This window comes from Strix aluco, chromosome 14, assembly GCF_031877795.1.
Source record: "Strix aluco isolate bStrAlu1 chromosome 14, bStrAlu1.hap1, whole genome shotgun sequence".
Taxonomy (NCBI): Eukaryota; Metazoa; Chordata; class Aves; order Strigiformes; family Strigidae; genus Strix; species Strix aluco.
In genome coordinates this window covers 2,686,730-2,703,936 of record NC_133944.1, presented here as the reverse complement: position 1 = coordinate 2,703,936, position 17,207 = coordinate 2,686,730, and the positions used below count along the sequence as shown (strand labels likewise).

The 17,207-nt window shown below is 48.0% G+C and overlaps 1 protein-coding gene across 3 annotated transcripts in view; it reads right to left on the bottom strand.

Moving 5' to 3' along the window:
* Positions 1-498, bottom strand: part of KLHDC4 (kelch domain containing 4) — a 28,929-nt gene extending 28,431 nt beyond the window's left edge. For all 3 annotated transcript variants that reach the window (XR_012625157.1, XM_074840105.1, XM_074840106.1), the window contains exon 1: positions 305-498. Coding sequence is in view for 2 of the 3 variants with exons in the window: in XM_074840105.1 (XP_074696206.1) it covers positions 305-403 (99 nt within the window). In the remaining variant the exon portion in view is untranslated. The remainder of the gene's footprint in view (positions 1-304) is intronic.
* Between the last annotated feature and the right edge of the window lie 16,709 nt (positions 499-17,207).

Here is a 17,207-nt window from a genome sequence, read left to right as displayed (position 1 = left end):
TGCTGACCTCAAAACCCCTCCACATGCACATCTCGTACCTGGCTGATGAACTACAGGCCCCTAAGCCACTTCACCAAGTTACAGCTGCCTGCATTTGGATGAACTATAAACTCCTTTGCCTTCAACTTGAAACATCCCTGCCTCCAACCCAGTCCTCCAACCCCCCTGTGCCTCCTCCAAGACGGTTTTCCCTTCAGGCTCCGTTTCACAAAACGCCCCGAGACCCGTGGAGGGCCCAACGCCCCAGGGGAGGCCCAGGCCCCGCCAGCCGGGCCTACCGGAGCCCCCCATTCCCACCACTCACCTCCTCCTTCTTGGCTCTGCGGGACACCTTCCTCTCCATCTTCGCGGCCGTCTTCTCGGCCCCCTTCCCCTTCTTCTCCCGCTTCCCCTTCTTCCCCATGGCTGAAAGGCCGGGCTAGGCCGCGCAGAGAGCACCGCGCTCGCCCCACCGCGCTGGCCGCCCCGGGCGCACCGCGGGGCGGGCAGCGGCGCCCGCTTCGGCCCGGCGCTTCCAGGCCGCGGCCCGCCTCCTGCCCGAGCGGCCCGGCCGCGGGCGCCCTCTGTCGGCCCGGCGGACATCGGGCCGCCGCTTTCCCTCCCGGGCCAGGGCTGAGGGAGGGCTGCGGGCAGGTGCTGCCTTGGCCCGGCCCTGTGAGCCCGCCGGGCCGGGGAAAGGCCTTAACGCGGCTCCACACACCGCCTGTCACCCACCCTGCGAGTCCAGGCCCCCATTTGACACATGTGCCTATTTATTCCTGCCCTGAGGAAACCGTTGAACCCACAAAATGGCCCCCCTCCCCTCACACAAAATGGCCCCTCCCGGGGAAGCAAAGGCCTTAGGGGTCACCTGAAGGCGTGAGGCAGGCCAGGGGGAGGCTCTGTGCAGAAATACTAACGAACCACGGGCTGAATACCTCAGAGATTGCGGGGCTGTGCAAGCGTTTTCATTTTCAACTGCAAAGATTTGGAAATGGGGTTTATCCAGGCCAGTCTCAGAGATCTGAGGTGTTTGGGGAGCAGAAGGAAATGGTGGGCACTGTGAGGCGATGCCAGGCACCTGCTTTTTTCACTTGATGGTGGGGAAGGAGTAATGATTATTTGTTTTTTTACATGGTATTTCACACAGATGCTGAGCCCAGCTAAAATTTCTGGGAGAACGCCTACTTTGAACACCTAACCAGCGTGTACACTGTAAATATGAGTTCACATAAATCTTTCAGCTGTGAGTTTCCTTTCATCCCCTTGTGCTTCAAAATTGCTTTTATGATTGTTTCTCATTTCCAGGGAAGGAGTGCAATCATTATATTTTTCACTGACTACCCACAAAAACCCACATTGTCTGGAAGCAGGGTGATTTTCATCACTGTCCAACCCACCGCCTAACCCCAAACCAGTGAGAATATCCACTGAAGGTACAGCTCAATGCCTACCAAGTTAACCCAAACATCCAGTACGTGCTGTGGAATTTGCAGGACGGATCCTATGCTTTGAACGTCTGCCTACACTTGAACCTCTGATCCCGGATACACAGCCCTGAAGCACAAAGGGAAGAGCTGGGAAAATATTTTGAGGTTGCAGGCAACGTACATCCCGACCAGCATTTTGTTAGTCTGCTCGTTCTGAAAACATTGTGGTTACAACTAAAGCTGCAGCCTGTTAATGTTTATGCACAGGAAGCGAACAGAAAGCTACCGCGAGACCAGGTCAAGTGAACGGGGCAATTTCTCAGCCGATATAAGGTGCAGGAGCTCTGCTGAGTTCCCTGGCACTACACACAGGCTAGGAAGTCTCCCTGCTGCTTCTTGGTCTTTAACCTCAAAAAGACACCAGTGTGTGAAAAAGCATCCCCTCCTGATGGCTATAGGAGTTTAGTCACTGATTCCTCTGGGGCCAGATCTTCTTCTAACTCTTTTTAGAGGGACTTTGAAATGAAAAAGGCTGCATCTTTGTGAAACCCGCTCTTGAAGTCTTCACCAGGCATCGGTTTACATCACCTCCTGCACACCCCACTCCTCCTGTCCCCATTTGCATCGGCCTTGTTAGTGCTGCATCATCCATGGTTATTTCCATGACTGAGTGTGCTGAGATCCTCAGCTCTGTGAGCTCAAATTGCATTCTCAAAACTTTTATTTTCCATATTTCTGAGTGTAGTTTCAGATGTTCGGGGTCATTTGGAGCTAGCCACCACGTGGGGAACTGCGTGGGGTAGAACATTCATGGTGTGAGTTCTCTGATCTCTTGAACTATATAGTCTAGTTTCTCATGGTTTATGTGAAAAAAAAAAAGAGGATGAAAGGACAAAGAAAACTTTGCACTGTGCTTTGAAAATACAAAGCACAATATAAGCATGAAACAGGGCATGAACTTCTCAGGGATAAATATACCCCTGCTCCACCATGGTGAGAAGTCCTGCTGTAGCAATGATGGTAACTGTTAAGAGATGCATCTTCCTTGAAGGGATCCGATGGACTCCTTGACTGTATAGATGAGACTAAAGATTGTGCCATGAGAGCACCAGTGCCCCAAAACATGAACTTAAGACTCCAAAACCAACTAAGGTGAGCTCTTTTCACAGGCTTCCCCTCACCCTGAACGGGAAAGGCCGCTCCACATTCCCACACGACATGTACGGATGTACTCCTACACATTCACACAAACATCTTCACACAGCTGGCAGACAGATGTGTGCTCCCAAACACAGCCGAGTTCAGGCTCACACACACATGCTCCCACGCACAGATGTCCTCACACTCTCATTTCTGTTATGTCTCAGGTTTTGTTTCCGCTTTGTTTTGAGGGACATAGCATAAGCTCGACTTTGCCTGTGCTTGCACATTTCGTTCTACTGCTATGAAGTTGTCCTATGCTGTTATATCTGGCAGCCTGTCTCCAGTTCTGACCTATACAAAGAGCACGTGGTTTTACTTTGTTATTTTTTTATAGTCTGGAATATGCTCATTCAACAGGATGGTAAATCCAGCTGTATCAGCAAAGTAAAGAATAACAGGCATGAAAGCTTCAGAAAAGACTCAAAAGCTTTTTCCCACAAGTCTTCTTTGTGCTCTAACACTTGATTTATTTTTCCCTTGTTAATGCTTTCTGAAGCCAGTAGCAAGGAAGGAATTAATGACACAGATTAAGCGGGAGGACATGCTGACAGCACAGTAACTAAATCAACCAAAAATGCATTGCAGTTGTAGGAAGAGCTGGTGTGTTAGAGTATTCTGACACGGCCTGTATAGAAAGATGAGAATGAAGATAAGCCCTGCAAACAGAGAGAACCGTGGGGCCGCTGAGCGGGGACCGCTTCAACCACGCCAGGATCCACCGCAATGGCATTTTGATGTAGGCCCTGCAGAGTAAGAGGAGAGAGCTGCAGGGGAACACAAAATCATGCCAGTGTAACACTCAGGAACACCAGTGAGTTGGAGAGGATCAGCAGACTCAGGGCTCCGAGTGCCGCGTGTGCCCTGGGACACGTCAGGATGGCCAGGAAAAATAATTTTCTTCAGCTGCTCTGTGGTGTGTAACTCATGCAGGAGAGCTTCACGTAACAATCAAAATACAGGTCCCTCAGTCTCCTCGAGGCTCAGGCTGCAATTTTCCTCCTCTGCACATGTAAAATAGGGAGGAGAAAAGCACAAAAATTATGACCCCCAGGTTCTGGTGACAGTATTTCAAAGTCATTCATCTCCAAAAGCAAATACAAGTGGTGGTCAAGGGCACGTCCATACCCAAGGCTCACTTTGAAAAAAGTCCCTCATGTCGGAAAGTCTGGAGTTTTATTCTGTGGAGGCCCCTCAGCCCCTGCTCATGCCTTTAGTGACTGAAACTGGACTGGACCAGGTAAGGCGGCTGCTGCAAGTCAGCAACCATGCTTTTCTCTATTCAAGGCTCATTTATAACCAGAAGCTGATAATATCTCATGGTCATTCAATTGGCTTCCTGAATTTTCTGTTTGGAAATTGGTGCTTTAATATCGTGAAAACAGAGGAAGCAGAGGCTTCCCTGGAGGGAAGTACAAAGTGTGACTTTATTCAGATACACATCCCAAGGGACATCAATCTAAATCCATCAGCAAATTGTCACACTTGAAGCCACAAATTCTCAGTGAATCTGTGAAAGCCCTTACTTTTGCCATTCGAGTGGGGCTTCACTGGGTTTTCTGTGTTTTTGAAAAGAAAACTGCAGAGATAGTATTAAAAAGCAATACAGAGAAGAGTGGCTTAGAAATTAATTTCCGATCATTAATGATGATGCATCAATCTTACATATTCTAGATGAGGATGTTATAGCACTCTGGTGTTACAGCACTAATCATTAGCATCAGTACCAGTAATTAAGGAAGATGGCAGGTCCAGTTAACATGTAGAAAACACCTAGAAGGAATAAAACGCAGACATGGTAAAATAAATTCTCGCCTGAATCCACCAATCCACCACTGATCTACAGCAAATAAGTAAGAATGTCTCCACCGCTGAGCCAGAGTAAACGAGCATGCCTCTCTGAGCTCTGGTTTTAAGTGCAGATGATTCCATTTCAGCACCAAAATGAACAGCTAATGCCTAAAATAGTAAGTTTGGTTTTAACGTCAAACTGAGCCCCTCCACACCATATTTCTGCACATACGAAGCTTACTGAGCCTGGCTGTGTTTGCTTCGTTTTTAATTAATTTACTTGCAAAGTGCCAGGATGAGAAGCGCAGATACAGAGCAGGAAGCATCAATATGTATTTCCTGCTGCAATGTTTCATTCTTCAGCGTTGTGCCAGGCTCATTTGTGGGAGAGAGTTCTAGGTCTGAAAACAGGCTTGTTTTGCACAAGCATCGGTTCTAGCCTTGAAGATGAAATAGAGGAGCCTTCTCAGGGTAGTCAAATATTCATCTCAGCGATAAGGCTGATCAGCGTTTTAAGGGTAGCCATGTACTGGGAGAAATCTATACTTTCTGATTTGTGTAAAACAGCTGAAACTGCCTACAAGGGTGATGAGTGAATGCTGATTGCCTCGTCCTGCCAAGAGATCCTGTTCATGGGGCACGCACCTTCTCTTCCAGCGAGCAGCCCAAGACTGCTGAGTTATTTCAGCTGTTCGCCATGAACAGCTGCCACGTAAGAAAGGTCTGCTCCCACTGCTTACTGAACATGCCTTTCCAATTCATCACCGCGCTCATAAGCACCAGAATCCAGAAATTCTTTTCAAAGAAAGGTTTGCTAACTTGATAAAAGCACATGTGCACACACACACATATATGAGTAAGCACAGGAGGACAGGGCTCTTGGAGGTACTAATGTTTTCATGCTATGCAAGTCGGCCTCTGCAGACTTCCTCGTAGAGCAGCCAAATTCTTCTGCATGTGTCACTGCCTTCTTTTTGCTTGTCCTTTTTCAGACATCATGGATTGCTGCAGGGACTGGTCTTTGCTTCCGCTATTTCATCAGAGCGGCTTTGATGGTGGTATTTCTAGTGTGCAGGGTGTCCGCGGTGTCACTGAGTCATGGCAGTATTTACCAGCCCAGCCTTGAAGCTGCTCCTGATTAAAATGCTCCAGCAGCTGCACAGAAAATCTCTGTCCAGCTATTGTCACGTCTTTCTGTGACATTGGCCCCCATCAATCTGCTCGAGTCGGTGTGCCAGTGCCCAGAACGGTGATGAGAAAGCAGAAATCTTAAGACTGTCTTTATGTCTGTCCTGAATCTTTATTAATTAGGCTAGTGAACCATTAATTAGGCTACCTAAGCTTCTTTAGAGCTGCTTAATCTTCACTGTGTAGGGTTCACAATATCAGGGATGGAGTCTGGCTGATACCAGCTGAAACTCTTTTTCCTTACCTGTCATCAGGCTTGTTTTGCTCTATTCCCATTTTATTTATGAACATGTTTTGATATTTTTCCACTCATTTATGTACCAAGGTGACGCAGAGGCTCTCCTTAAATGCTGGTGTCGTTGCACAGGTCACCTCATCCTGGGGTCAGGGTTTGGTAGAGAGATTAGGTCCAGGTGCACAGTTTGGGACTCAGCCCTATTCACAGCACTCCAGGTATCTTTGAATCTACTTTGTTGTTTCTAAAGAGAAGTATCAATAATTGGGTGAACCAGGTAGAAAAGAAGTGAGTAAAAGGAAACCCCAGAAAGCCTGGGGTGAGAAGTGAGTTTTGGGCAGGAAAGGCCAAAGAGCAAAGCAGCCAAAAATACCTTAAAATCCCCTGTCCTTATGTACACAACCATTTCCCCCCCCATTATTCAAATTTTAAATCTGATGCAACCCAGACTGGAATGTGGTAAGACTTGTAATGGCTTCCGTGTCCCACCAGATGTCAGCTCCTCTGCAGAGAAGGGCCCTGAGCCGCCTCCCACCGCACCGTGGTGCAAGAATTGCTGAGACGTTGCATCATCTGCAGAGGTGCAGAGCTCTTGCTAGTGAGAAACGGATAACCAAGCCCAGGGCCAGGCTTCAGGATACGAGGAGAACAGCAGCACGATGTACTTCAGTGAACGGAGGTTGTTTAGATGAAGAAATCCTCCATATTTCAGTTTCTCCAGTTTTCAGTGAGTCAGATAGTGCCTCCCTCTTAGTAAATCCTCAGGAATTAAGTGGCAGAGAAAGCGGTTCCAGTGGGGACTCAGTATTAATCCGATGTTGTTGCTCGCCTAAGAGCAAGTCCAAGCACATTGATTTCACCCAGGGAGACTTATTCTGCCATGAGGTGCCTGAACAGCCCACGCTTGGTTATTGAGATACACCATCTCCAGAGCCGGAGCGTGCAGTGGGTTTGCAGGTGCTGCTTTCTCTTGGACGCAAAGGACTGGCCACTGCATACGGTTATCAGTGCTGTTTTCCCTCAGTAAGCAGATACAAGTTCACTTAAAAATAATCAGTTGTCTATTAATACCTAGCCGACACTCAGTTCCCATTACAAACCCCTTCATCACAGGATCTCAGAATATTTTAGAGGATTCTTCCACTTTAATTGAGAACGAGATACTGGGGGCAAATGATATCCCTGGTAGCATGAAGGCAGGCTGTGGCAGAGCAGGGTTTAGTGTCTCGCCTGGCTTTTGTTGCAATCACCAGGATTGTATCTAGATACAATGCTCTCATTCAGGTGCTCTGAAGCACCAATTTTCCTCTGTCAGTTCATAAGGGAGCACATCAACCTGGTCATGGTGGCTCACCCGGCTTGCTCTCACGGGGGGAGACCTTATAGTAATCTCATGACAGGTAGGGTGAGGAGGCTGACTTATATATTAGCAGAGAAAGGTTTAACTTAGACTCTAGAAAAAACTTACTGGCTGCCAGGCAAGTGAGACATGACAAGAGACTGGCTGGGGTGGCTGTGAAATTTCCAAAGGCCCTCTGAGGCAAATGTCGGGCAAAGATTGTTCGAGTGAGTCAATCTGCCTTGTGGCAAGAGTGGACGTGGGTTGTTTCTCACTGTTCTCCCATCCCCAACTTCTACAATTTTTTTACAGCTGAGGAAGTAAAGGACAAGCATTGGCTCTTAGTGTTTGCTTTTTACCTACCTCAGCCCTGATAACAGTGACACTGATGAAATTAATTATGTTTTATCTTCACAAAAAGCCACTGACCCCGGCTTGATGGGTGAGTAGGTTTTTCCACAACTGATTGGCATTTGCTTTTCCTGGTAGTGCTGTGACAGCTATTGGGATCAGATTATCTACTTACTGCCATACCTGCAGCTGTCACCTTCATTTGACAAGGCTTTACCAGTCTGAGCAATGCACTGTGGAGGGATTTGGTATGTTCTGCTCCAGTTCAGTCTGGTTTTGTTAGTCCCTCCATAAAGATAGCTCCATACATTCCTTATCATGCTAAACATTTGCCCCCAGGAAATAATCACCCTGGCAAGATTCCTTGTGGCTTTGCAAAAGAAAAGAAAATATTTGTTCATTCTCAATGGCTTAAAAAGGTACACTTGGGTAATGTTCTCCTAAAGCATTAGCCCTCAGGAGAAGGAGCTGCTGTAGTGGGGTCTGTGCGTTGGTTTGATCGTGTTGGTTGTGGTGGGTATGAGAATCTGTGTGTGGAGCAGGAGACATGGGAGATGCATGCTCCATGGTTGCAATTATATCAAGTTGCCTCTTTTTCACTCTTCCTAGTGAACCCCTGAAAACTTACGGACCCTCTAGGGATGGTTAGCAATTTAGGGGCCATGAAATGTAGATAAAGCGTTCGTTTTTCCTTCCAGTGGAAGACTGTGTTTCATCTACAAAGCCCACCACCTTATCAAAATACCGTTCGTTTGCACTGAGTGTTTGGATAGATTGAAATACCAGCAATTAGTAAAATTTAGTTTTTAAAAGATGACATCACATCCACTTCTGAACATATTTCAGGGTGTTTTTACAGACATGATGTAATAGGTGATTGTCCCATATCTGTCTCTCTATCACTGACTCGTTTTTTAAAGAAAAGATTTAGTAACCACAAGCTGCAATCCCAGTGAAAACAATATCCATTAACAGCTTTTCTATCACTGTAACATGTACTGCTTTCTCTTGGAAATAACCATCTTGGTTTCCTGACCCGTGATGTCATTTCTTTTACTAGAGAAGAAAGAGTTACACAGGAAAGCAAAAACCAGATCTTGGTGATATGTCACAGCGGGCTTTTTTCTGTGCTGCTTGAATGAAAAGCACAGCTTTATTATTAAGATAACCACGTGAAAAACAATCTGACACGCCACACATGATCCATTCTGCTGATGAAGCAGATGGGAATTAGGTCCCATTTGAAAACCAATATTTACTCTGATATCTGCCGCTTGCTCTGCCGCGCTGTCTGGCAAGGATCAGGAGTGTAAACGGGGTTTCTATGGTGGCTGTTGACACTCAGGCCAGCTTCACAAGATAAACTGTCACATTATGGGACTGAGGTGAGAAGCAACCCAAGAGCACAAGGGAGGGAGCCGGGTGCCCGGGTCCGGTGGGCTGCAGGGTGCCCGTTCTGGTGCTGCTCCTCTTGCCCAGGCTGTCTGCACGCCAGCCAGCGGGAGTGATGGGTTATAGTCCCATGCAAAGGGCGAGCTCGGATTTAATACAGTTGCTCTTCCCTGCTCTCTGGGTACAAAGTGAGAGACCAGGACAGGCGCTGGGAGGGAGAGCAGGACACAGGGGATGTATCTGTGCAATGCCAGCTGCAGAAGCTGCCCGTTCCCCTCTGCTGCCTTCATGGACAGGCTCCTCCTGCTCACTTGTGGCACTGAGGGATGCCGGGCCACTAAAAAGAGCACAGGTATTTCAAGCCACCATGAAATATAGATGCTGCGCAGCCCACGCAGGGCAATGAGTCCTTCTGTATCACACTGCTGGCATGGGACATCCAGTGGAGAGCTCTGCCAGGAAGGTCATTTCTTCTGCACAGAGCTGTTAGCTCATAGGAGTCGTATTACAGCTTTTTAGCAGTGGGAATGGGTAGGTATCAGACAAATAACGTAGCAAAGCGATCTGGAGATGCTCTGGACTGCAGAGCAGCTATCAGGAGAGGCTGGCGGCTCTCCCCAGGCACAGACTTGCCTGGTGAAGGGCTCAGTTGGAGGCAGGCATGGGCTGGTACTGGGGTTCCTCATTCCTACCAAATCCTTCACCTTTATCCACTGCACCTGGAGGCCAGCGGGGTTTGAACAAGCCGGTGGTTATTTGTTGGGGAGAGGCAGCAAGCCGAGCACTGCCTGTGCCCGAGGCCACGAGGGGAACCTCACTGAACCCAGCTGGGGAAAATCCTTTAGCTCTGGGTGGTAACTCCATAGGTCTGAAAACCTGGGGAACTTCACCCAAATGGTGCAGAGAGTTCGGGTTGGCCTTTCAGCAGCGGTATCCAGAGCCCTTCACTTTCCAAGGTGGGGTTGTTTGTACAGGGGAGGGTTGCCAGCTCCTCTGCCTGCCCCACCACCAAACCATGAACCCAGCAGGGAAGCTCTTCCCAACGTGCCTTTTGGGCTTTGATCTAACGCAGGATTGAGATCCCTTTTTCATTCCAGGTCAGTTTTCCTCTTTGTCTCCAATTCCCCATCTCTTCCCAAGCCCTGCTTCCATCTCTGGAGTTAACCAGCCTTGAGATTAATTTTGTCCTTTCATCTCCGTGCTATTTTATCAGACATGGGTGGGAGAGGAGTTTCCTCCATGTCTGTGGTTTCTTTCCAACACAGGCCCTGAAAGGGTCTGAACATGCAGCCGCTGCGGGTTGCTGGTTGCAGCTCCCCATCCCGGCAGGATTTTGGGGGTGAGGATGCAGTAGGTCAGCCCTTGCAGCACTCACGTTGGTGCTTGGAGCAAACCACCCCAAAACACCAACGCAGCGCTCGCCCCACTGTGATTTGCACCAGGATCAGGACTGGCGCCGGGGAGACCGTGGCAGACAAAGCAGGGTGTGCAGCTCCACAGAAAGGCTGGAATTCATTTAATAAGGGCAAGGAAAATCAAATGAAAGCATCCTTCCCTGCCTAACCCCCTGCATGAATCAACAGAGCTGGCTTCAGCATCCAAAAGCTCTCAGGCTGAAGCCTTTTACAGGTGAGAACAGGCCACAACAAGATGGTGGTTAAATCACCAATAGTTGCAGTAAATTGTGTTTCTGTTGGGGATCTCGTTCTGTAGCAAAACAACCCGTTTCTGAGACACCGTTACAGCTCTGCCCTGAGCAGCCTGGTGGCTGCTGGGTGGAGTATAAGGCTCCTTTCCTGAAAAAAGGAGCCTCCTGTGAGGAAGTTTGGGGGAAGTTTTGGGGGAAGACGGGGCAGAGCTGTGCCTCTGCGGGTGCTTGCCCACCCTGTAGGCTGTGAAGTGGCTCCTGCTGTTTTCTTCTGATGCAACGGCCCTTGGTAGCGTCTTGCATCAGATACTGAAGTGGCTGCAAGCCCATGGCTAGAATTAGGCGGGTGTAAAAGTGGTTTTGCTGACTTGTTTTCTTGTGCTGAGGGTAGGGAAGAAATCCAGATGGTGTTTGGCCCACACAGCAAGAAGAAAATCCCGTACAGAATATTTTGCAAGATTTTTGGGTTTATCTCATTTGACTTGGGTGCAGGATGTTCTCTCGAATTTGTTTTAATGAGTAAGACAGACAAAACCTGTTTAACCTTTGCTCAGCAGTGATAGCACCTGCTCAGAAATTCCACACTAGAAAAAAGACAGACTATTTTTGCTTAAGTTTTCAATGTTTTAATTTAAAGTATTAATTTTAATTAAACATAGAAACTAAAGAAAAGCTAGAGAGGTTTGAGGTTTGCAGGCTTTCTAACTAGGTAATGCCAGGCTTCTGGCTTTTTCTAGAAAATATTAGAGGTATACGAAGAAAGAAACATGAACAAGCAACAAAAGGATTTTTCCATCCCTAAATGCTCCCTCTAAAGAAAAAACGTGACCGGCAATAGTAATTTTTGATTACTCAGAGGAGCTGATCTACACTGGGATTATTGTGGCTTTAAATGGCTTTCTTCTAGGAAGTGGCATTTTTATTTTGAAGCAATTATTTTCTCTACCTGAGGAAGGGCTGTCCAATTAGCAGCTCATCAGCCCAGATCTTTCCGTTTGGCTGAGTTCTCAGGTTCCTGCTCTCCCCCTGTGACCACCAGGCTGTCTAGAGCCAATGCTGATTTCTGCAGTAATTGCACAACCCAATGTGTCATGTGAGAGCTTAAACTCTTTACATTGTGGAAAGCCAGGCCTCTCTGAAAAGTCTATTCCAAGCAACTTTGTCAATCTGGTTTTATTTTGGTTTTTTTTTTTTTTTTTAACTAATGCAAACACATGTTGGCAAATGGCTAAATACCATTTAGCAGGAGCGACGCTGCAGACTCTGAACAACCAGCTGACTTCAAACATGAGTGAAAAGGTGGCAATGCCCAGCATGCCGGGCAGCTGACGCTCACCAAAGCGTGTTCCCTTTGGGTCCCTGTGGCCTACAGTGGCTTTTTCCTTGATCCAGCCAGCTCTCCCCCAGCTGTGCCCACGTACCAGTGACTTGCAGCCAGCTTTCACGGCTGCCAGTGCCTGCCAGAGGGGCAGGGCAGGGTGGACTGCCAAGTCTGGGCATCCTTTTCAGTCCTTGCAGTAATGTCTGCAAACTGAGCTCCTTCTTGCATCTCTTTGGCTGGCCCAGTGTCCCCATGGCCACACAACCGCTTACCCAACTGCTGTTGATACAACCCCAAAATGTTCAGCTTGATTTTCTCAAGACCTGATGTAGAAAGATTACATGTACTGTTGTTTTTATTATCTATGTTCGATTGGTCTGCTGACTTTTGTTTAATGAAAGCCAGGGCCAGCAGCAAGCCCATTTCAAGTCCTTGCAGGCCCAAATATGTTTTGCATATTCTTTATCACGTGGAGACTTGCAGGGCTTTAGTCTCTATCTACTGAGTAGGAACTTCACCACCCGCCATTCTCCCGGCAGAGGTATCACACCCCCTTGAGACATTGTTTTTTTTTTTTCCTTTTTAACTTTGCTGCCTTTGCAGCAATGCTGCTCTCAGATAGAACATGCACCAGCACCTCCGTGCAGCTCGTTACACCACAGAACCTCCCAAATACCTGAGATGCCCGGACCTGATTTACGAGCTCTGTAAAGCCACAGGCTGAGAGGGACGAGCTCTCTGGCCCTTGCAGCACGCAGCAGTTACACAAGGCCGAGGAGCTGCATGGGGAGAGGGAGAGCCCAGTATTTTTTTCCAGGCAAGTTAGAGCAGAAATTACCTCACTGAAATCCGGAGCCAGACTCCTGGAGACGTTGACCAAACCAGCCAGAAAACTGGTCCAAAGTGGAGAACACACTTGTGTTCCCACCGTGTAGTTACGCTTTTAGAGTTTGTACAGGCATATTGCCACATCCTTAGAATCTGCTTATGGCACTTAGCGTGCACAAAGCTCTGTGCCTTTTATTTTTATTTTTATTACTCAATTTTGTGATAATGCTGTTGACTGCTCTGGAGGCTACGAGATTCATAACTTGACGCTGTTACAGACAGTACCTCATTTTCAGAAGTCTGGAGAGGTCTTTGATGATACTCTGCTCAGAGCTTGCTTTGAATTGTGCAAAGAGCCTGGTACAATGCATAGGCAGAGCACATATAAAGACCTTCTGCTGGTCTGCTCGGAGGCAGCCATGGACAAATGCATCCCTACCCACCGAGGCTGCTTTGTAACCCGTGCATGTCCCTGCTGCTGCCGGCGATGTGACCTAGCTCTGAAGAACAGTGACAAGCGATGACAACCCATGCGGAGGAGCTGGGAGAGCAGGACAGGATCCTTGAGCTGGAGCATTTCAGTGCTCATTGCCCTGGCTGCAAAGGGGAGGCAGGGAATCAGTTCCAAAAGGAGGTGTTGAAAAGAGCTCTTAATACAGAAAAATCATTCTTTTTTCCTACATAATCTGTCATCCTGCTTGTTTCCGTTGTCTCAGGCACTGTCCCTCACCCCGACATCCTTCCCCTGCTCAGCGCCTTGCCAGCTCCATCCAAACCAGGCTGCTGCTCGGCTTTTTGCCAGCCAACACCACTGCCTCGGCTCCTGGTGCACAGGGTGGGTAATTGGATTGTGCCGAAAGCGCTTTCAGCTAACCCAAACCTGGGGCTGAGCTCCCCAAGGCACGTATTTAACAAGACTAAGGCAACAGCTACATTTTCTGCTCCAGCGAACTTTGACTGCAAGCTGACTTTTGGGGACAAGGTGCTGGCCGAGCTCTTCATGTGAACATGAGGCGCCTTGCACAGTGGCCCCAGAAGGACAGTGTCTGAAGGAACAAGTTAGTTAAATTAGGAAGGAGAGGCTCAGGCAAGAGGAATTGTCATTTCTTACTTCCTTGGTCTCTTTACTCCATGTAGGGATTCAAATGTGGATTTATCTTTCTTGTTGTGCAGCTTGGATAAAGACCAGGGGAATTTCCAGCAGTTATTGCCCCATCTGATTGAGGCAGTGCTTTTTATCTGTTCTCAGCAGGTGGGCAAGATCGTTTGCAGCTAGGGAAACTGAGGCACGGCCAGGAACAATGGTGGTTGGCTGGAGGAGAGCCCAGATTTCCAGGTCCCCCCCAACCATCTCCTGTGCCATCTGTCCCCAGTGCGGGGGGTGGCAGTCTGAGTTAGGCAGAAAACTTGCATATTCAGTAAATATGGAGGGGGGGGGAAACTTAGAGGTAAAACCCCCTCTGTTATATTGCAAAGTCTGGTACTCAGGGGGTTGGAGGTATAACTTCTGTTAAAGATCTACAACATCCACTCTTCTATAAATCCAGCGTCGCTGAGCTCTGACACCTTAAATAAGTTTCCAGCAAAATCAGGACAGACTGGCATGTTCTGAAGAGACACCTTTATTGCATGGCTTTTGTACAACAGGTGAAATATTAGCAACTCCTTAAAAAAACAAAACAAAACAACACAAAAAAACCTTCCAAGCAGAACTTCCATCGCTTCCATATTAAGGGGACAATTTTATTGTTGGGTGTCTTTTGCTGCAAGGAAGTTTGTCAACATCAATTCTCCTTTTATTAAATTTCCTCATACCTGTATCTCGTTTTTGGTGTATTAATTTATCTGCCTCAGAGGATTCCTTTATTAGTTCTCTCCACAATTCCTCGTCAACTTCTTGTTTTCATTTATGTTTGCACCCTTGAAGCAGTTCCCAGCCCATGTCACACCCCACCCTTAGTGGCTTCTTCCCAACCCAAACATATTTAATGCCTTTCATCTTTCACACAAATCTTCAAATAAACAACGGTTTTATTGCTTTTTTCTGGGCTTGCCTCCAGTTCGCAGAAGCATTTCTACCTGCTGCTTCAAGGGCTCACCCTTCTTTGGTGGCAGACCCCCATGTTGCTCACACAGATGCTCCTGGCTTTGGGGAGAAAAATGTCATGTTTTTGGTTTGAGGGGGGGAAAAACATCAATCTCGCTGCCTGTGTGTCCTCCAGAAGAGCTCCATTCCCACGCCTGCCCACTCCCATCATCGCTGCACCCTCCAACTGTCAGGACAAAAGACCAGCAGCTGCAAGAGTGAAGCTGGGGAGATGCGTCTAGACAGCTCTGTACTGCCTGGGGACCACGCTGGGTCCACATGTGGCTTCCGTGCAGTGGGTCCTTCCTGGGCAAAGCCCAGCGTGAGGCTTCTTCTGCCACCGTGGAGCTGCTTCTGCCACTGTTGAGGAATCCACGTTCATCGTCCGGTCACGAAGGCACGGCTACCACAGCAGCACCAACGAAAAGGACAACTCGGGGGGAGCCAAGAGTCAACACATGGCCAAAGGACCACGTCTCCAGCAGCCATTAGATCTTTCCCTAAAAGATCAGTGGTGATATTTTAGGGAAAACTCATGAAACATGAGGTCTGGCCCTTCCCAGGTTTGTCCTTCCAGCCTCAACCTCACAAAGATAGCGCTCCCTGAGGCAGAGGATCCTGCAGTTAATAACAAACCCTTTTATCTGAGCTCTTTTTGAACTTTAATGCACACATAAAAGTTGTCTCAACAACATCCCCTGACACTGAGCGCATGATTAACGCTGCCGTGTGCGAAAAAAACACTTCCTGCCTTTGTTTCGGGCCGGCTGCCTGAATGCTCGCCCGGTGCTCTGCGACAGCGAGTCTGAGTCCTCTCCCACTGCCCCTCCTGCAGCCCCAGCCCCGGGGGGTGACCGGCCCAGCTCAGCGCTTGGGACAGGCACATGGAGCAACATTACACAACATCATTGCAATTTTTCTTTTTCGTTCTCACTTCTAACACTCTTCTCATCTGCAGCTTTATTGCCCTGCCAAGATATCCCTCATTGCGATCAACTTTATATTTGATGAGCCTGAAAACTGCTCGTTCTCCAGCAGACGTTGCCCCCCCCGTCCATCTCTTTTTGCAGATTGTCTGTGCTGAACTGGCCTGAACCAAGAAAAGGTCCACACACAAGCCCTGCAGACCACCTCCCACCATTATCACTTACTTTTGCCAGTTTTCACTCTCCCAAATAATTATTACCGAAATTATTTCCTCCTTTCAAACCCCACGGGAAGCTCAGTGAGACCTGAGCCTGCTGGAAACCCAAGGATACAAAGCACTGGAAGCTTGGTGGTCTGCTGAGGACCTGCGTGTTTCTCCCCAGGATGCTCTTCTCTGGCTCTCTGCTCACTGTATCCTCTACAACAGCTTCTTGCAACTGGTCTGGGCTACTCCTGGACCCGTGACCTGTCCCGGCTCCCGTTTGCCACTTCCCATACCACGGGCATCGCTGCCGGGTTGTGCAGTGGGCTGCACACGCCTGCTGGTAGCACTTAATCTGATCTGGGACCCTTTGCAGCTCTTGAAGGCCTCTGAATCCCACAGCTGGAGCTTTGCTCTGAAACATGATGCTTTTATCTGGCAGCAAGTCCTTGGGCTCGCTCCCTGTGAAGAAAGGCTCCAGCACGGGAACTTCTCCAAGCAAGCCTGTAGCAAACACGGATGCAAATAACTCATTTTGTTTCTGTGCTACTGCCTTATCTGTCTGCTAAAGCGCTTTGCAGCACAGCATGGGGCCCACCGCGTCTCTGGCAGGCTTCCTGCAGGCCCCACAGCCCTTCTCTGTGTGCTGTCAGCGTCCCACTTGCGAACGTCCTGTTGACTTGTCTTATTGAGGTTTTATATTTAATTTGCCAGTTTATTCTCTCCTCTGTTTTCCTTCTTTGGCCACAACTGTCACTTTTTGAATGATCTCTTTTAAATCACTAATGGCACAGGCTATTCTGCTGTTTAGCCATGCTGGCTTTTAGAGATTTTTTATTAGATTACTCTAATTCCTTCACTAAGAGTCTCTAATGCCATATTGGAGAGCCTCTGTGTCCCTTGTCGCACACATCATCCTTGTAACTGCATTCTCAGTTCTGCACCTCTAACTTCTTCCTTTTTAAAATTTTTATATATATACATATTTAAAGTTAAATGTTACTGTGGTAGCAGGGTTTGGTTTTACAAGGATGTTGGGCTTGAGCATGTAATACTGCAGATTTTCTCTTCCAGTGTTACTTTCTGAAGCAGCCACGGTGCTGGAGAGTAAATCAAGGATTGCCTTTTTCTTGTGAATTCTCTCATTCTTCAAGATATCGGTTGACTGTAGCACCTCAAATTCAGTATAAAATTTGCGTATAACATCTATTCAGCCTATCTAGGCATCATCAGGCCACTCTAAGGTCTCCCTGGAGCCTTCTCTTCTCCAGCTGAACCCCCCCAACTCCC